Source organism: Lichenostomus cassidix, chromosome 14, assembly GCF_008360975.1.
Source record: "Lichenostomus cassidix isolate B80296 chromosome 14, HeHo_3.0, whole genome shotgun sequence".
Taxonomy (NCBI): Eukaryota; Metazoa; Chordata; class Aves; order Passeriformes; family Meliphagidae; genus Lichenostomus; species Lichenostomus cassidix.
The window spans coordinates 7,277,082-7,297,136 of record NC_139495.1 but is presented as its reverse complement, the minus strand read 5'-3'; the positions used below and the strand labels follow the sequence as shown (position 1 = coordinate 7,297,136).

Genomic DNA, 20,055 nt, shown 5'->3' with positions numbered 1-20,055 from the left:
ACCGGCACCCCGCGCCCCGCACGGTGTCACGGCCCCCAGTGCCCGGGAGGGGGCGACACTCCCCGCAGGCGCACAGCCCCCGGTGCCCGCGCGGTGGCGCTGTTGCCTCCCGGCGCGCCGCCCCGCCGGAGCAGTAGAGTTCGGGGTTGGCTCTCTGGAAGGTCAGCGCGGCGCGGGGCGTGCCGGGAAGGCGGGGTCTTCCTGCGGTACAGCCATCTTGTCCTGGACGGGGCCGGAGCGAGGGGCTTGGGACGATGAAGGGGTTCCCGCTGGCCGCGCGCTCTCTCTCGGTGAGCGGGAGCGGGGCGCGTCGTGCGCGGTGCGGGAGAGGCACGACTGGCGGTGACAGCCGCAGTCGGGGCCCGGCGGCTGCGGGCGGGCCTCACCCCGGCCAGCGCGGGGCGGCGAGGCGGGCAGGGGGCGGCGGGCGGCGGTGGTGGCAGCGGGGCTGCCGGGCTGCCCGCGGGGTCGGGGTGGGGGCCAGGGCCGGGAACGGGCCGAGCCGGGCCGGGCGGGCGGGCGGCGGAGCGGGATGGCGGCTGAAGGTCAGACAGGCCGCGGGCCGGGCCCGCAGCGGCGAGCGGCGCCCGGGGCTCGTCCAGAGCCGGTCCGCAGCGCGCAGCGGGACTCGGAGAGAAGGGAGCTGACGGGATCCCGCCGCGCTGCAGGAGCTTCAGCTGCTTGTGAAAAGGTGGTGCCCTTGGCATTGGGGCTTGGCGTGTCCCGGAGGCGGGGAGAGGGCAGAGGGCTTGTCCTCTCCAAGGCTCTCGTGGGGCCGGCAGTCAGCTGGGATGGAACCGGTGTTGGGTTCTCCTGCAGATGCGCTCGAGTGAGATGGAGAATGACCTCTGAGTGACAGCGTGTTTGTGAGTCAGTTTTAGACGCGCGTTAGTAGTTCATAAATAAGTTGATGTAGAGGTTAAAACTTGTGTCTCACCAAATCCTTGTCAGGGAAAGAAAGGAGTTTTTTTTAGACTCCATCACCGGACTGTCTCTGGCAAAGCAACGGGAATTACCTCACTGGTATCCCTACAGCCGAGTGCAATGTGTTTCTGCCACTCGGTTTGCACCTTGAGATGTATGGGAATTAAGTTACTTTTAAATGTGGAAGTCAGAGTAATATGTAAGTTTACAAGTATAAGCAACTACTAAAGAGGGTGGAAAGGAATAGCATTTCAGATTTGAAATCAATAGTCTTGTCATTTCTGTTGCCAGCTGCTGAAGGTGGTGCTCTTGTGATGCTCACCTCTTTCAAGTGAAGAACTGCTCCCGGTTATTAGAATCCGAGAATCATGGAATGGTTTTAGTTGGAATGGATAAACATCATCTCATTCCAACTACCTGGCATGGGCAGGGACACCTTCCACTAGACCAGGCTGTTCCAAGCCCCATCCAATTTGAATATCCCTTGAATACTTCCAGCGATGAGGCATCCCTAGCTTGTCTGGGCAACATGTTCCAGTGCTTCACCACACTCAGGGAAGAATTTCTTCCTAAAATCTAACTTAAACTCTCTGACAGTTTAAAATTGTCCCTTGTCCTGTCACTATATGCCTGTATAAAAAGTCTCCTGCCATCTGTCTTAAAAGCCCCTTTAAGGCACTGCAGGGCTGGACTGAGGTCTCCCTGGAGCCTTCTGTTCTCCAGGCTGAGCTCCCCCAGCTCTCTCAGCCAGTCTGTAGCAGAGGTGCTCCAGTCCTTTGATCATCTCCATGGGCTCCTCTGAACCCTTGTTAACAGAGCCAAACTGCAGTCTGGGGACTTGCCTATGTGTGCTCTTTGTATGCAGCAGTCAGTGCAGACAGGCTGGAGCTCTGCTGTGGCTCTTCAGCAGCTGAACTGCCTACACCTAAGGAATGTAAAGTTATATCCAAGGTGTTGTGCTGCATATGTGGATTGCTGTGGCTCTTGCTTCAGTTAATTGCTCTGCAGATGTCTTACAGACTGCATAGGATTGAGAAAGATTCTCACTGAACAGCAGCGAAGAGGAGGGGAAGAATGCATTCTTACAGTGCTGTTGCTTGAAATTCTAAAGTTCTTGTGTAAGTCATAGCACAGGTTCTGACTGATATAAAAAATAATCAGAATTACAAGGGAATCACTATTTTTACTCCAGTGTTTGAAGTCCTTCATTGTATTTCTACTTTAAAATTAGTTTCTTTTTCAGTATGTAAGGAAATGTGATGAACTAATTAAGAAAATCCATTCTCTTATGCTTTCTCTTGTAGAAGAGATTTTACTCACTTAAAGTAGCTCCTAAAGTTTTACCCTCAGCAGCTGCAGCAAAAGCGAAATTAACTCCAGAGTCTCAGGATCTTGAGGTGAGTATAAAATTATATGTTGGGGGTTTTTTCCCTCTATTTTTAATTTATTTTTTAAAACTCATTTAAAGCAGAGCTATGATAGTACTTCCACTGATGGAAAACAATTTTTTTTTCTTTTTAATGCAGATCACAAAATTACCAAATGGCTTAGTTATTGCATCTCTGGAAAACTATTCTCCAACTTCAAGAATTGGTGTGTTTATTAAAACAGGCAGCAGATATGAAACCACCAGCAACCTGGGAACTGCTCACCTGCTTCGTCTTGCATCTAATTTGGTAGGTGTTTATTGCCTTTGGTATTATGTTGACAACAGATGAAATGGTTAACAGTTTATTATTGCAAAAATAAAGGGTATGGTGAAATTGAATGTAAGAGATCCTACAAAGTGGAGAACAATGTACACTGGTACTTGGTTATGTGGTTCTGTGCAGGAGAAATGATACTGCTTCTTGGAAGACAAGAAGGAATATTTATTTAGAATTATGATCTCAGTTGGTGTCTTAAACTAGGTATATAGTATATCTGTATTCAGGTATGCACATAACTTATTTTATTTAAGTTGTAGTAAAAACTAGTGCAGGTGGCTGATACAAACTCAATTTTGTGTGTGTGTGTGGAATATTTCTGAGTAGTTTTTCTTATTGCTGCCTGAACCCAAAATCTGTATTTTAAATAGCTAGAATTGTAAAATTGCCCATTTTTTTGTGTTTGTTTTAATAGTCTACTAAAGGAGCTTCCTCCTTCCGGATCACTCGTGGCATTGAAGCTGTTGGGGGCAGCCTGAGGTTTGTAACCACACAGAAAGATAATGTGTTTTGGTGAGATGCAAATGAGCTCTATGACTAAAGGAAACATAAGACATTAAGCACCACAATATGTAGGTGGATAAGCTCAGTGTGGAAGTGGTACTTGAATAGTGAATGTTGTCAAGGAACATCTTGTACTTTTTGTTCCATTAAGCTTCAAGAGTGCACTCATGATTTGTATTTTAAAAATACCTTTCAATAAACAAAATATAAATATTGTGCACATGGAAGAAATATAATTTGTGTAGAAAGCTTAGTTTTCTTTCTGCCTTTTCAGACTTTGAAAATAAACTTCCTAAAGTCAGTAGATTTTTTTTTTCTCCCTCTTTTGTGAATAGATCCTACTCCTCATACTGCAACCTTGGGAACAGTACAGAGTGTAGTTGGCTTTCATGATTTGAGCGTTTTAAGCCTAGGAGACAAGACTAAGAGAAATAAAAATGGGATCTCACTGTGCCTGCTTTCTTGCAATGTATCTTGAAATCATCCAGTAAGATTATTTTATCTAGAATTTTGTTAAAAATAGTGGGTTTTGACTTGAGACTATAATTTTCTAGTCCTGTCAATAACAAATATATTGATGCAAAAGGACAGGATCAACTATGTTTTCTGCCCAAAGAGAGTAATTTCTAAATTGTTTTTTACATACACACATTTTTCTTTAAGTTCTGCCATTCAGCCTTATTTGCTGTTTTACCTTGAATTATTGGGGTATCTTAAATTCTTATTGTTACAAGATGCTTTTTATTACTTGTATACTGAAAATGTGAGATTTAATTATGCTTGTTTCTGCTGTCTGTGTGTTTATCACTCCTTTAAAAAGCCATCCCAAACAGACTTAAGGTTAAGTAGTCATTCCAGTCTGTATCTTGCTGATAAATTTCATCAACGGGGAATATGTATGAAAATTCACTTCTGTGTTCTTTGCTGAACTGGATTTTGGTTTTCTTCCTCATGTAGTGTACATGCAACAAGAGAGATGATGGCTTACTCTGTTGAATGTCTGCGAGACTACATGTAGGTATCTGGATGGGCTATAAAGAGAATTAATGCCTTCTTTACAAACTGCTTGGTAGTGAAGGCCTGTCACTTTACACGGTGGGAGGAATATCTATCCTCATGCTTTTGTAATAAATCAGTAAATTACTATGTTAATATTCAACTTCTGTGTCACATTACTGAGCATACGAATGCTACAGAATTGAATTATCCTACTTTGTACAGCAGTGCTAATAACTGCTCTGGCTTGGGTGATACATTTCAGTGTTAACATATTGCTTGCAGATTAGTTTGAATTTCTTTCAACTGCAGAAGTAGTACATGGTCCTTGTGTTTAATGCCTTTGTAACTTTTTTTATCTAGTGATACTGTAATGGAGTATCTTCTGAATGTCACCACAGCGTCTGAGTTCAGACCATGGGAAGTAGCTGATCTTCAGCCACAATTAAAAGTTGATAAAAAAATTGCATTTCAGAATCCTCAAGTTGGTAAGTGTGTTTTCTGATCCACTGTATTGGCTCTGCAGGAGGTCTTTCAAAACGAAAAAATGTGGGGAAAAAATAGTTTCCCTTTTGTTCTGTCACATGACCATTTAATTTTTCAGCTTGTTGATAGGTATGGTCTTTCTGTTGTTCTGGAACTTTTTTAATACCCAGGTTTTTCCAGCCTCTGATAGCATTTAGCAAGTAACATGCTGAAGACAGCTCACACCATTCTCCTTGACAGCTTCTATTTTGCATTTTTAATTATTTTCGAGTACAACCAAAGAATGTGCAAGTCATGATTCTTGCGACAATATATTTGCAGAAGCTTGTGTTCTGAAAACTATATTTAGGTATTACTCATTGGTGTGAAAACAGTATGCTACAAAAGACATCTTGAATTTGTACGGTTATTTTGGTATAAAACAATATGTATTTTCATCACACTGAAAACACGTTCCAGCTCTAAGGTTGTAAATTTAGATTTCTGTTTAAGGAAGAACAAAGAGGAAACACAACACAAAGCCTCAGTCAGATAAAGTCTATTGCAATATATTTTGTGTTATTAACTCTCATCATCCAAGATCACCCAGGTAGTTCTACACAACAAACATAATTTGTACCACTCTGAAGCTGATTGAAGGTGACAGTGTAATGTTGAAAAAAAATCTCTGGCTTATACTGAAATGCTACTATTTTTTTTTTATTTAGTCACAATCTTATTTTTTGCATTTTAACCTATATCAACTGCAGGCTGGTTTTCATAGTAATATAATACTTTCAGTTACAGTTGTGTTCAGAAACAGAACTGTGAAAAAAGGAATTTTTCTCTTGAGGAAAAAGTGTGAACAAATACAAGGAGAATATCAAACAGGAATTACTAGAATGCTATTGGATGCAAGAAAAACTAATGAGAAGGGAATTGAAGACAATAGCATCCTTCATCTGAATAAGGAGATAGATAAGACATCTCACAAAGCTGCAAATAGTATTTTAGAGAGCCTGTTCCTTCTCAAGAACAAAGGATGCCTACAGTGAGGATGATTATGAAACTAATTAAAAGGATGCTGGTGTTTGGTTTTGTTTTCTGCTGCTCCTCTTCCAAACACTGATTGCATTTTTAGCTTGCTGTGGAATCCAAAAAGTATTGAGCATATACAAGTTACTAGTTTGTTTTGGTTTCTTTTTAATAAGTTGCAGGAGAATAGAAGGCCTCAGGCCAGATTGCTCCAGCCCAAGGATTTAGATGAAACTTCCATATGAATATGATTATTCCAGACCTGCTTTTGCAGATCTTGTGGTCCTCAAAGTGGATCACAGCTCTCCTTCATTTCATTTCATTCATAATCGTCATTGCACATGGCTCTTATATTAATCATCTGAAACTTTGTTCCTCTCAGGAGTGTTGGAAAGCTTGCATGCTGCAGCTTACAAAAATGCTCTGGCAAACCCCTTGTATTGTCCAGACTACAGAGTTGGGAAAATTACTTCTGAGCAGGTAGGATTCTTTGTACTGTTTTGTGTATTTGTTTCAGTTTTTTTCTCAGGAATGGATGGTTTATGTCAATGGCTTTCTGTTGATAGTAAGGCTGTCAATGAAATGCAGGTGTTCTTGTATAAAAGGGTTTTGTAGTTGTCACTGAGGAATGCAATAAAATTACATTCTGTAGACAGTGCCTTTTGGAAGCTTTGGAATTTGCTTTAAAAAGTATAAGGGGCTATGTCAGAAACACATTATTTTTGTTCTTTAAACAAAATACCCTAAAATATGAGTTTACTGTTGCAGCTTCACCATTTTGTCCAGAACAATTTCACAAGTTCAAGAATGGCTCTCGTAGGAATAGGTATGTATGTTCCTGAATGGACACTGTGGGTCATATGGGAAAAGTGCTGAAGAAATTTGAGTTTTCTGTAGAAGTAAAATGTTACCATGGGCTTCAAACACTTTTATTTAATTGCTGTAGCTTTTCAATTTCATTGCATTACTTAGAATAACTGTTGTATTGCAGGTATAAAGCACTCTACCTTAAAGCAAGTTGCAGAGCAATTCCTAAATATCCGAAGTGGAGCTGGTGCTCCTGGTGCAAAGGCTGTTTATAGAGGGGGTAAGGATGTTTCTTATATCTGTTCTGAGTGACTGATTTTCTTTTTTAAGAATGTATAAATGTTTCTAATGTAGTATTATTCAAAGTTACAACTGCAAACTATACAGTTGCGCTAAATGCTAGGTGTTGGAAGTGACAGTTCAGATGTATATCCCATTTAAGTTTCCACCATGGAAAGTTCTGGGATAAAACTGAACCCAGCTCGTCAGCAAAGTTTTACCTGCAACATCATTTTTTCTATAAAGTGAAAAACAAGTTGGCATATAGTTTCTCTTGGCAGTTTTGGTAAGATTCCTGTAAGAGTAGATTAAGGGCTGTCAGGAAGTGGAGGTAGGGTTTCTATTTAGGGAAGTTGTGTTAAATGCAGTAAGTCAAAGTAATGCTTAGCTCTTTCAGAGCAGTGTCTTGTAACATTACCAAAAGCTGTTGTTCAGTTGGATTATCAGACATCTCTGTAAGGACATGAAAGGGAAAAAGAAAGTTTCCAACATTTAATATTTGAGTGGAATGAATAACTTCAGTTTCTATAAACCAGCACAAATATTATGAACAGAAGGTACACTACTTTTCTGGGTGTTTGTTATGTGGAGACTCTTGAGTTTTATCATCCCACACTGGGTATGGTTAGGGTCAGGTTCAAATAAGCTACAGTAAGGTACTTGGTTTTGTGCTAGCAAGAAAAGTTTTGAATGTGAAGTACTTTTTAAAATTACTTGCAGCCTCATGTTGTCTTTCATGAGTGAACATGCAGTAACTTCAGGCCTGACTTCTCTCTTGTTAAAGGGAAATGTTTCTTTTCCATGCTTCTGAATGTACAGTAGTTTCTAATTCAGCACTGTATTACCTTTTATTGTGTTGTATTTCTAGGAGAAATCAGGAAACAGAATGGTGATAGCCTTGTCCATGCTGCTATTGTAACAGAAGGAGCTGTTGTTGGGACCCCAGAAGCAAATGCCTTCAGTGTCCTTCAGTATGTTCTAGGTGCTGGGCCCCTTGTCAAGAGGGGAAGCAATGTTACCAGCAAACTGACCCAGGGTGTTGCTAAAGCAACTAGCCACCCATTTGATGTAAGTGCAGAGCATTACTGTATTCTGATTTTTAAGTAAAATATGTATTGTGTTCAAGAGGTTACTGCCTTCAACTAGAATCTTAATTAGTTTATTCTTACACCCTTTATAGTGCATCATTGAAGGGCTTCCAATCTGATCTTCCCTCACCATAGATGGAGTTTAGCTTCTTGAATTACAGTATTTTAGATCCTAATAGTAATTATTTTCCTATGCTTGATGCTGAATTATTCTGATATGTGAAACAGTTAATGTTTGTTTTGCAGGTTTCCGCATTTAATGTTAATTACTCTGATTCTGGGCTCTTTGGGATTTATACCATATCCCAGGCTCCAAATGCTGGGGAGGTGAGTTGCTGATTAGAGTTTAAGTATTAACAACATAACCTTCAAAGTAGTGTTTTGATTTGAGATGGTGACTGATTCATCTAAAAAAAAAAATGGAAATTCATCTGGTTTCCTGTATAAGAATGCTGCATGTTCAGTTGTGACTTAGCTGTAAGCTGGGAATGAGACTTCTTTTGTGGGAATGACTGATACTACAAACTGGAGTTAGCAAAATACCTTGAATTGCTGACTGTAATTGCTGATTTACATTTGTAAGCCTAAGTATATAATGAAGAACATGCTGTCTCTTGAAGCTGGCAGTACTGAATACTCATGAAAAATGGTGAGACTATATCAATTAATGCTGTGGTGCAGTTAAAATCCACACTGGTTTTTGTGCATTTTTGGGTATTTCTTACAGCGTTTTTAGTTTTGTTATAAAGCTGTTCAGAATTGTGTTTGGGCAGACAATCCTCACATTGTCAGCTACTCTTCCCTTGAAGTTTCCAAGGTGTCACATAATAGAAATACCATGTTGAAATTTAATGTGGGAAAAAAATTTAAATTCTTTAATTTTCCTCAGGTCATTAAAGCTGCTTTGAGCCAGGTAAAGGCAGTTGCTCAGGGTGGTATCACCGATGCTGATGTCACAACAGCAAAGTAAGTGTGTAAAGAACTCTCATGTGCTGTAAAGAGAAATTTCATAACATGCAGCTACTTGTCAAACACTCAGGCTATTCCATACAGCAGAGCTTATCCTGTAATTATTTCCATGGGAAACTACTCATGGTCCTGCATTAAAACTAAACCCCTGTCAATATTCTTTTTCAAAGCTGATTCTCCTGTAGTGTTATTTCCTAATAAAAGCTTGTTAGAGAAGTATTAACATATTCTGAAGAATGTTCCAATGTAAGAAATTAGCTAGTGTCAGCAGATGCTGTCATTTTAACCATACTCTGTAGTATTAAGATGTATTTGAATTAGAATCCTAAATTGCATTATTTAGGTAATTCCCTTTACAGTTACACTGAGCAATTCCCAAAACAATTCTAATAAGCAATCTGTGCCATCTTCAAAGAGTAAGAGTAATGAGGGTCTGCAAGTGTAAAGCACTGAATTAGTGATGCTACACCAAGTGCTTGAAATTCATGCCCCTAGGAATAGTTGAGGGAGAGAGCCTCCAAGTAGTTTTAAACTGCACTGAGCTTTTAAAACTGCAGTTGTGCAATACAACAATACAGCACAGACGCAAGTAGCAAAATGAAAATACTGTCTGTTGCATGTATAAAATACTTAAAAGACTCCATGTAAAGCATGATTACACAAAATATGATAGCCTAGACATGATTCATTCAGCCTTAGTTACTGGTAGCTACATGGTGGATTCTGGACTTTTTTGCTGGGCGTTATTTGTTTTGTGTGTTGTGGGTTTTGTGGTTTTTTGTTTTGTTGGTTTTTTTTTTTAACAAAGCTGCCTAGTATTAGGGAGTTACAGTGCTGCTATGGTGCTTTTTTTCTTGTTTTTGTTCTGTTTTGTTTATTTTTTTAAGGAGTTTCTCTTCTGGAATGGCTTCATATATTTCCTATACTCGTCTTTTTTCTTTTATTGCCAAAAAATCCCCCAAACCAAATCAGTTGTATTTGCAGAGTCTTGCAGTTTGATCAGAAATACCAAACAACTTAATAAGGAGCTATTGGAATAAATAATTTTCTCTCTTTTTGTCTTTTTAAAAAAGAACAGAAGGACTGGCTTATAAAAATAAGGTTGTCATATGTGGCAGTGATTCTGCATGAAACACAAAAAACAGAAACTCACTGTCTTTTAACAAAACAGAGGAGCCTGACTATTTACACTTACTGCTTCTTTGTCACTTAGGACAAAACTGCTCTGCATGCATCTGTTCTTGATGGAAAACCTTCGGTTCAAACTTGATAGTTTGTCTAACTGCATTGGTAACTTCAGATAGAAACAAATTCTGAGCTAGAGATCTTCTGACTGTGTGGGGAGGCAGTAGGTGTTCAAGTATCTGTCATTTTCATGTTTGGACTGTTCATGGTGCCTCTTTCCAAACCACAGAATCCTGCCTGATTAGAAAGGTTTCAAAATGGAGTCTTGAAAAGTTCAAATGGACCAAAACCTCATTGTATTTATGGGGTGGTAGGGAAGGTAATAGCAGGACTTACAAGCTTGCTCATTCTTGCTGCTTTGTTTGATGGCAGAAATCAACTGAAAGCCAACTATTTGATGTCAGTGGAGACTTCACGAGGGTTGCTGAATGAAATTGGCGCAGAGTCCCTGGTTTCTGGCACACACACGTCCCCATCTGCTGCTGCTCAAAAAATCGACTCTGTAGCCACTGCTGATGTTGTGAATGTAAGTATGTGTTGGCATCTACAGGTGTTCCTTAATCACTGGGTTGGGTTTTTTATGGAAAACTGATGCTCATTTCTGTGTGTTTATAAACACACAGATAGACTATCTTTAAATATAGAAAGGCAGCTCATTTACACATCCCAGCTGGGTATCTTTTGATGTCTTTACTTACTTTATTAACAAAAGACTCTTTAACCCAATGCACTGTAAATCTAGTGCAGCTGGGAATTATGTAAAATTCTCATCTTCTTCACTTAGATTTACCAAAACTGCCAACTAATATTCATAGAAAATTTCATACTATTTCCAGTGCAGGTGATTCTGTGTCAAGGTTTTTAGGAGTCCTGAGTCTAGAATAATGGGTATGTTTAATAAAAGAATTAGGCTTTCAGTGATAAATTGATGTAACTGATGTAACTTCATTGCTACTGCATGTTACATTGTTGCTTATACATGAAGCAAATATCTAAAAATCCATCATAAAGAGAAATTCCAAAATACAAAATCTGTTTTTTCACCCATTGCTTATTTGTGTTGCAGCAGCAACTAGTAATAGCTTTATTAGTAAGGAGGGATGCACTGTATTTTATGGCGCAGTAATTATTCCAGGAATAACCATTTTTAGAGTTTATGCCTTTTATATTCAGCTGTCAATCTGCCATTCCTGTTTAGATTATAAAGTAATGAGCAGCTGAATTAGAAGCAATTAGGTTTATACAGCAAAAGGAGGGTTGTTTACATGATGATATAGTAGTGCCAGGATTTGTTGTTTGTTTTAGTAACTTGAAGCTGAGGCTACAAGTACCATCAACTCTGTTGTAGTGAATAATTCCTCATATCCACTTTCCTGATTTATTTGCAGGCTGCAAAGAAGTTTGTCAGTGGGAAGAAATCAATGGCAGCCACTGGGGATTTGGGAAATACTCCTTTTCTTGATGAGTTGTAAAAACAAATCTGGGATGCAGATTCAAGATGGACCTAATCTCTAAGTCACCTGTGTTCTAAATGAATTGCTACTAACTTGTTATTTATGAATTCAGTTCTTTCAGAAAATTAATCCGGAGTAACTGTGGGCTTGCACTCATCAAATAAAGTGCTGAGTTCATACATTTTGTGTAGAAGCTTTTTTCACTGAAAATGGTATATAAAAGGCTGATAAGTCTGGCTCTGTACACTGGAGGTAAAAACTGCAGTGTGAAAACAAGGTGAGTTTTGGTCAATGTAAAAAAAATCTATAAAAAATGATCACTGCAATGAAGACAAATGCTGTGATTACCACTAGTTATCCATGTGTTTTTGTATATTCAGGAAAAGTTCCTGATAGGCTGACTCTACCATCCTTATATCAATTAAATGAATAAACTTGCCTTCAAACAAAGCTGAATATATTAGACTTTGTTAGAGCTTGCACTTCCTACTTGTCTCAGACTAGCACAGAGTTTGTTTTTCAGTGACTTCTTCACAAGTAACATTGGAAGACATCTTTGAGGCAATTAGCCATATATAGCTAATACATAATTTTTTTTGAAGTCTAGACATATATTAAAAGAAAACAGAATACAATATGTCTTAAGAAATCTAGGTGTTGAAGAAGCCAAGTTTTGAGCAGTTCTGAAGCACAGCAAATTCTTATAGACAGGATGTATGTGATAGAGAAGGGCAGGAGGAAGAAAAATGGGTCTCATTTCCCACAGCCCAGTATGAAGGAGGTCAAACACCACTGGCTCAAATGAGGATTGCACAATGTATCAGCATCATTATGGAGTACAGCATCACAGTGTGCCTGCTCAAGTGTCTGGCCTGTATCAGATATCTGCCAACTTCTGGATATTGCTAGTACCATGAGTGAATTCACACCACCATTACTGTGAAGATTTGTACTGAAAAGCATCCAAGTCTATATCAGTATTGTTACTCAACCCACTGTCATCTTCATCCTCAGTGTTTTCACTCATATTGGAAATACACAGCGTGATAGTACTTGAACATGCAGTAATTCCCATAGCCATTTAGTTAGCTAATCATGGAATCTTCATGTTTTTCAAACACTTGTTCTAAAGACAGGTTCTTTAGTTCTGAAGCTCCTCTAATATGAAACTAATTCTATTGTCCATAGTCCTTTGTATACTATTTCCTTGGACTCAACAGCTAAGTTGCAGTTCAGTCAACAGAAAAGCAAGCTCTTCTTTTTCTGCTCCTTCAGCATAGCAAATGATTTATTTAAACATAAGCTTAAAGGTTTAATCTCTAGGAAAGCCCCTTGCTGTGTGAGCTTCCTTTCTGCTGTTCTAGCCTAATTATCTCATTTTAATACTTCTGTTCCTTCCCCCACCACTGAGGTTTATTTCTATTAAAACTTTGTGCCTTGGGAAAACTTGGAACTGCATTGTAAGCCATCCAGATTAATTCTACTTACTGTATGGACCACCTTTAGCACTGAGAGCAATATATTCTTAAAAGTTCAGCTTGTTTCTTTTGGTTGCAAACACTAAGATAAGCTACAAAGGGACACTGTTTGTTACAGGTCCTCAACCCCCTTTAAATCTTTCTGTACTTGATGCAGTAAATCAAACACATCACATGTTATAAATAATTTGACTCCTTGTAGCCTTTATTGAAAATGCCTTTGGAGCTTGCCTTCTTCAAATCATTGCAAATAGAACTACTTAATTTCAGTGATGCATATTCTTAATATTCAATTATTAGTACTGTAATTATAGATAGGGAAAAAAAACCCAAATCCAAATAAACCAACAACCAAATCAGTATCATATACACTTTTGTATATCAAAGGGGTTTTTTTTCAGGGAATGGATGAATGCTATCATGTCCTAAGACAATGATAATAAAACAGTGTTTAGTTCAAATTTATGCTCCAGATTTTTCCACCCATTTTTCCACTCAGATCAAAAATCCAAAGCTTTTTTCTTAAGAAAAGGCTAAGAACTTCACTTGATGGTTTTTATTTCATCAAGCAAGTAGATATTTCTTCCGGGTGCTTGGAATTCTGAAGAAAGGACTGCCCAAACTATAAGGGCACTGCTAGGAAAATTGTTCTAATTTAAAGATATGCATTTTCACTGCACAGACAGTAAATTTCTAAATTACTTCATTGCGCTCCAGTCTTCGCTTCATAGATTTCAATGTTAGAGACAATTTAATACTGGGAATTACCATAGCACAGTATCATCCCCAAACTGCAGTTCATGAGTTTAATGTAATTGGGCTGGGGACCCATGTGAAGCACTCACATTTACAGAGCTTTCAATTTCAAGTTTAATACAGGTGTCAGATGTTCCACAAGAAACCTTTAATAACTGGTAATAGTCTGCTAGTACTGATATGGTTCATTTCAGGTTCAAAACATTCAGCAAAAGAATACCTGTGTGGATTGTTAAAGCACAGCGATTAGTCCATTGCCACTTTGTAACTACTCTGGGTAATAAAGAAATAAAAAGCAAACAATAAGACAAATTAATTTCAAGCCTTGGGAAGTTTTGTGTTACTTGAACAATAATGCACTGAATAAAGAATGCTATTATTCAAGTTTATTTGCTACAATTTTTGCTACATAAATGTAATAAACTATTTTTTTTAAAAATCTGCTGGTGAATAGGAAATCTGTTTTTGCTGGATAACAATGTATAGGTTTAAATCTTGATCTGATTATGGAACAGTCACCATATCAGCTATTTTAAGATCACAGGTATTTCATCACAGAGGAATGCTTGCACTGAGCTTTAAACAGTTTGTGCTAGTTTCTTTTCTCTGTAATTTTAAACTGAGTTTCTTTTGATCTGTGTAAGTGTAAATAAATCAGAGACAGGCTCAAAGCATAAATGCAGAACAAGGATATTTTCAATGCTATTAAATTTTAATATCACTACTGGTTCTTTTTACCTGGTTTTAGCTTTCCATCACTAGCTGCAGAGCTTTTTTCAACAAGGCTTGTTATCTGGAGATATGACCCATCCCATACCATTGAGAGAGCTAATCCTTGTTCATCCATCCTAGTATCTGCCATCAATGCTGCAATCTTTATGTGCTGAGAGAAGTTTTCCAGTGCTGTCAACTGCCCTTTGAAAAGCGAGAGGAAAACTTTACTAGCAGAAAGTGTGATACCATTCTTCAATAAAAGGTTCAAGGAAACACTTGAGCAGGTGCTGTGCCCATTCTTAAGTGTCAAGAGAGTTAAGCCTCATCCTTAGTTACTCGTTTAGACTGGCATTGTGTGCTGAGTTGCTGCCAAAAGACTCCATAAACTTGCTGTCTGCAAATAAATATACTGAAAGTAGTTTTTACTTAGAAACTTATTTCTTAAAAAGTCACGCATGTTGCCAAGAGAAGGAGCAATCGTGCTCTAACTTAAGTATTCATTACTAACGGCAATGTATTCAGGGAAGGTAGGGAACAGGACACAAAATAACAGAACAGAGGAGTTTCCAGCTATTAAGGACTTCAAGAAAATACTGCATGCCTATAGCAAACGGATTTTTCAAATCACTATTTCTTCCAAGCACCGATTTTTACTGGTTTCAAGAGAATAATTTCAGCCTTTTTTCATCAAAAACCTTACTATTTTCTCCATCCTTAAGAAAATTTGCTAAGTATAGGCGATTGCAGTGGGAGATAAGTACAGGGCTTGTCCTCCAAATAACAAATCCTACTGATTGCTGTGGAACACTTTAAGATTACTTTATTGATATCTCCATTTTGTTTGTATAGTCTACCATGTATGTAAAAGACTTACATAAAAATAAACAGCACAGACAATCGCCCACTTGGCTTCCCGGTATGTTCCGTATGGACCAGTGGTGCTGCTCTGGTAAAAACAGGTGGGTGTTCACTGTTGGAAGGAAAAATATTATGCAAGCAATTGGACATTTCCCAAGTACCTGTAGATGTGGGGGCTGCTTGGTTCGTTTACTTTCAGCGTTTCTATGCCAGAATGACAGTATTGAAGGTACAGAGCTACTGTGGCCAAAACCGGGCTGGTTTCCCATGTTTGGTGCATTGTTCTTTTATTGGCTACAGATTCTCCCCAGCTCTGTATAGCTGAATCCCTGGAAAAGCATGCCATCAGAAATGGCTGTATTTGGGTGAGATTTCCAGTCACAATTAATTAGGTTTCTTTCCAAAGATACAGCACAGACACAACGCCGTGTAGCGCTTCTGAGGGGCTGCACAGCCGCCAAACCTCAGTCCTTCCACTTCCCCCGTTCTTATCGGTGCTGCAGAAGCCACTCAGGAAATCAGCTCATGCCCAACCTTGCAAAGGGATAGAGAGCAGTGACTCGAAAAACAGAAGCAGTTTTTGTGGTTAACACAGACCTGTGATCGTTCCCCAGCCCTTAGTACTGACCAAGCAGCTCATTCTCGGTTCAAAAACACGTCTAGGGATCGCGATGCATGAGGGCCAAGGAGGACCAGGCGGCAGGGCAAGTGTTGGAGCTGCCCAGGCCGGACCGGGCGGACCCAGGTGCAGGGCGGTCCGCGGGCACCGCCCGCCCCTCACGACTGACCCGCCCCGGGGCACCGCCCGCCCCACCCTAGCAATTGCCCCGCCCCTCCGTCAGGCCACACCCACCGGCGGCGCTCGGCTCCGCCCCCCGCCCTGTATGATCGGCTCCTTCCGGCCAACCCCGCCCCTTTCTCCGCCCACCAGCGCGAACCCCACCCACCCGCCACAAGCCCCGCCCCAGTGGGTCCCGCCCCCACAGGAAAGCCCCGCCCCCGCCGCAGCGCTCCTCGGAGAAAGCCGCCGCGGCCCGGAGCTGCCCCGCCCCCGCGGGAAGCCCCGCCCCGCCCGGGCGCGCGCCGGGGAGCGCGGGTTCCCTTCCGGAGCGGCCGCCGCCCCCCCGCCCGCCGGGTTCGCTTCCGGCGCCGTCCGGGTCCGTTCTGCCGCCGCCGCCGAGCGCGGCGCGGGGCCCATGGAGCCGCGGCCGTGAGGCGCCCCCGGCCCGGGCCCGCTGCGGGAGCCGGGCGGAGGCCGGAGCCGGGTGCCGCCGGAGCCGGAGGAGATGGACAAACTGACCATCATCTCAGGATGCCTCTTCCTGGCCGCCGACATCTTCGCCATCGCCAGCCTGGCGAACCCGGACTGGATCAACACCGGCGAGTCCGCGGGTGAGGGCGGCCGGCGGCGGGACCCGTGCGGCAGGTGGCCGGGAGAGGGCTCTGGGGGCTCGGGGCGGGCGGGGTGCGGGCCGGGGGGCGGTGGGGCCGGCGGGAGGCCAGCCGGGGGCTGGTGGCCCGGGTTCGGGGGGCGGCTGGCCCGGGGGGCGGCTGGGCCGGGGGGCGGCTGGCCGGGGCCCGGGGGCTCCCGGGGCTCTCCCTCGGGGCCGCGGCTGGCGAAGCGGCCGGGGGGAACTGCTGGGACCCCAGCCCCGGGCAGAGCCCCCGGCTGTGCCTCCCGGCCGAGCCCGCTCTCCCGAGGAGTCCTGCAAAGCCCCCGAGCCGGTGTGCCTCTGGGCAGCCGAGGGCCAGGGCAGCATCCCTGCCTGTGCCTCCAGGTGCCGTCACCTTGGACAGGGAATTGAGATCTGGCTCCGCTCAGTTTGCGGCAGGTTTGGAGTATTTCGTACTACGCTGACGTTTCCTTTGTTGCAGGGAAGTTCTTGCTTTCCTACATCTTTTTTTTTTTCCCCAGAATATTTCCTGCACGCTGATTTTTATCAGCTTCTAAGCCGAGATCCCATGTGGTTTTTATTCTAGAGTGTGACATTGTTTTCTTTTGAAGAACAAGGATTTGTGCATCTGTCTTTTTACTAATGATGTAATTGTTTCTATGGACAATTTATTTCGCCCTGTTCATAAAGACCTGCATGTTCTGATCAGTGGAGCAGGGAGAGAGAGCAGGAGGGCAGTTCTTTGATCTCGTGTCTCAGAGGAGCCCAAAGTTCTTTGTCACGAAAGGAAGCCATCCTTACTGCCAACAGATTAAACTACTTAAACCACTTTGACCGGTCACAGGAGCCGAGGGAAGAGCATGAAGCTGTGTCAGGGGAGGTTTAGGTTGGGTATCCGAGGGTGGTTGGGCACTGAACAGACTCTCCAGGGCAGTGGTCACAGCACCAAGCCTGTGTGTGTTCAAGAAATGTTTGGACAATGACTTTTGGGACTGTCCTGCGCAGAATCAGGACTTGGACTTGATGATCCCTCTGGGTCTTTTTCATCTCAGGAGATTCTATGATTCTGTGACTTTTCCTAAACTTATTATTTCCAAGCAAACCACAGGTTAGCATAGCGAAAACTGATCTGGGTGTAAAGACTTCTAGCATAAATTCTTGCAGAGAGTTTAAAAAATTTTCTTTATCTGGCTTGCATCTTCCATGCCTAATACTCAGTGCATGTAAACGGACTGAACTGGTTCAAACTGTGTCATATTTCCTTTATTCTAATGAAGTAGAGTATTAAAAACATTGGCTGTGAAGGATTGGTGACTGTCCTCTTACCAGACTGTACTTATGGCTTATTTGATTTGCTTCTAATTACCTAGTCTAGAAGCCTGATTTTCCTCATGGTTCAGAGGAGAGGAACGAGTCCCTTCCCAAAGTGCAGCCTTCAGCAACTCCCTGGGTGACTTCACTGTTCCTCCTGTGGCTAATTGTGATGATCTTCCTGCCTATGGCTAGATAAAATAGTTGGTTCTTCCCTTATAATTCCACCTAACAGCAGTGCTGCAGTAATGAGCCCTTCTTCAGGGGCTTAAAGTCAAATAAAGTAGTTTTAATTTCAAATATTTAAATGTGTCTTTCTGAAGTCCTGCCTCATGTTAACAGATCCTGTGCAATGTGTAAGATGCTGGATTCTCTCTGCATATAAAGAAATGAGATAACAAAAACTATTCTGAAAACAGTGTTCATGGAAAAAACGGTCCTTTGGGAACTAAGCACAGTCCATTACGTTCTTTCCTAAAGCAAAATGTTTTGTATCTCTTTGTGAAACAAAAACTATATCCTAAAATATTTTAAGCAGCAGTCATTATTTCTTAGTTACTTGGTGGATGGTTTCTTAAGAATCATCTGCCATTTCTGAGGTGCAGCTAACAGTTTTAATTAGGCTGGCAAACATGAAATCTGCATGGATTTTTCTGAAGGACTTCACTAGCCAAAGAATGTTTTGAGAGACCTAAGCCTTTATTTTCCTTTGCTCTATTTTGAAACCAAGCAAATTGTTGTCTTGATAAAACCATAAAGGAGAGCTAGCTGCCACCCTTAACGACTCTTTGGTAGATTTTTACTGATACAGGATTCAATGCATTATTATAAGACTTGTGCTTAAAAGCAATACAAATGTGTATTTCTAGCGCTTAGACCTTCTAAATGAGCCTTTTGCCCAAACTGTAAAAAAGGAAGTGTGGAGATGCCCATTGAACCAAGGACTTCCTGTAGTGATTTATGAGTTGAATGCTTTTATGAGTGCCATTCATTACCCAGAGACTGCTGGGGAGAGATATGGCATAGGAGGGCACAGCTCTGATGGTAAAACCTGTCCCAGCTGCTGGTGACATTCAGGGACTCTCAGCAGACTACTGTGCTTGGAGCACATCCAAGGCATCCAGCTTCCATATGTGCCACTAAGAAGCAGGTTTTTTTTTGGAGCATCCTGCGCTCAGCTGCTGAAAGGATCTATTTGGTGAAAGAAAATATTTCTTCGCTTTATCTCTGCGTTCTTAGGTTCATCTCCTGTGGGAATTGTTTTAGATTCTGCTTCTACAAGGAGGAAGGGGAGTAAGGGTGTTTCTGTGCTTGGCTGCTGCCCTGGGGGTTCTGAAAGGCAGTGTGGAACAGCCTGGTCTCCTCAATACTGCAGCTGTTTGAGGGTGGCAGAGAGCAGAGGTCTTGGCAAACCTGGGTAGGCAGCACTGCATTGGCTCATTCAGAGCTGTTTACAGCCACTAAGGTTGGGAACCTGGGCTTATGTTTCAGGGGAAAAAAAAAAAATCTGTTCTGATTTGGATGCTAAACAATATGTACCTCTTACTCCAGAGATAGTAAGGATTTTCGGCTGAACTGGATAGCAAAATAAATCACTGGCTTCAAAGCTTTTCTGAAAAATCTAGATAGTTCTCAATATTTTTTTTTAATCAATAGAGAAGGGCTGATTAGTCTCCTAAATCTTACTCTTAAAGATAAGTTTTGCAGTCATTTGAAAAATGCTGGCTATAAAAATTTCTCCCCAGCAATTATGAGCAAGGGATTGCAACTGAGATTATTGAAGGTCTCAGATGCTTATCTGTCTGTAGGCCAGAGGAGCTACCTTTGTGGACATGGGTCCAAGTCTCTGTTGGACACCTTTTCTTTATGTAGTTTTGCAAGAATTGTTCATTAACTTGGTTTCAGATATTTCATACATCTTTAAGGTGATAAAGGAAAGATGAAAATTAGGTAGATTTTTTTCTTACAGTGATTTCTCAGTGAGGTTTTGTTATTCGTGCTGTGCAAGTATGGAACACTGATAACTCCAGTCTGGAAACCAGTGGCTGCTCAGTATTCTTGCACTGACTGCCTTTTCTTATCAAACTGACACTTTATGTGAGAAATAAGGGCAGAGTTGCCTTTAATTTAAG

At 41.6% G+C, this 20,055-nt stretch overlaps 3 protein-coding genes across 5 annotated transcripts in view; 2 read left to right on the top strand and 1 right to left on the bottom strand.

The window, feature by feature from the left end:
• The first annotated feature begins 131 nt into the window (after positions 1-131).
• On the top strand, positions 132-11,593 carry UQCRC2 (ubiquinol-cytochrome c reductase core protein 2). The gene is made up of 14 exons (XM_085074701.1): positions 132-290; positions 2,229-2,321; positions 2,451-2,600; positions 3,046-3,110; positions 4,092-4,148; positions 4,494-4,618; positions 6,013-6,110; positions 6,399-6,456; positions 6,622-6,717; positions 7,585-7,784; positions 8,051-8,131; positions 8,694-8,770; positions 10,331-10,484; positions 11,347-11,593. The coding sequence occupies exons 1-14, from the start codon at positions 255-257 to the stop codon at positions 11,428-11,430; spliced, it is 1,374 nt and encodes a 457-aa protein (XP_084930827.1). The 5' UTR covers positions 132-254; the 3' UTR covers positions 11,431-11,593.
• Positions 11,594-12,002: 409 nt separating this feature from the next.
• On the bottom strand, positions 12,003-15,998 carry PDZD9 (PDZ domain containing 9). Its single transcript, XM_085075323.1, is given in 6 exon segments — positions 12,003-12,325; positions 12,327-12,494; positions 14,203-14,281; positions 14,385-14,561; positions 15,235-15,330; positions 15,816-15,998. Coding segments are annotated over 6 exon segments (723 nt in total). The 5' UTR covers positions 15,859-15,998; the 3' UTR covers positions 12,003-12,165.
• Positions 15,999-16,330: 332 nt separating this feature from the next.
• Positions 16,331-20,055, top strand: part of MOSMO (modulator of smoothened) — a 31,569-nt gene continuing 27,844 nt past the window's right edge. Inside the window, exon 1 of one of the 3 annotated variants that reach the window (XR_014855106.1) lies at positions 16,331-16,610. Coding sequence is in view for 1 of the 3 variants with exons in the window: in XM_085074698.1 (XP_084930824.1) it covers positions 16,505-16,610 (106 nt within the window). In the remaining 2 variants the exon portion in view is untranslated. The remainder of the gene's footprint in view (positions 16,611-20,055) is intronic. The other 2 variants (XM_085074699.1, XM_085074698.1) reach the window with 2 other exon arrangements.

Coding starts and splice junctions, on each gene's coding strand:
- UQCRC2 (XM_085074701.1), top strand. CDS start 255: ATGAAGGGGTTCCCGCTGGCCGCGCGCTCTCTCTCG. Junction 291..2,228: donor TGGCCGCGCGCTCTCTCTCG/GTGAGCGGGAGC, acceptor TTTCTCTTGTAG/AAGAGATTTTACTCACTTAA. Junction 6,457..6,621: donor AATGGCTCTCGTAGGAATAG/GTATGTATGTTC, acceptor GTTGTATTGCAG/GTATAAAGCACTCTACCTTA.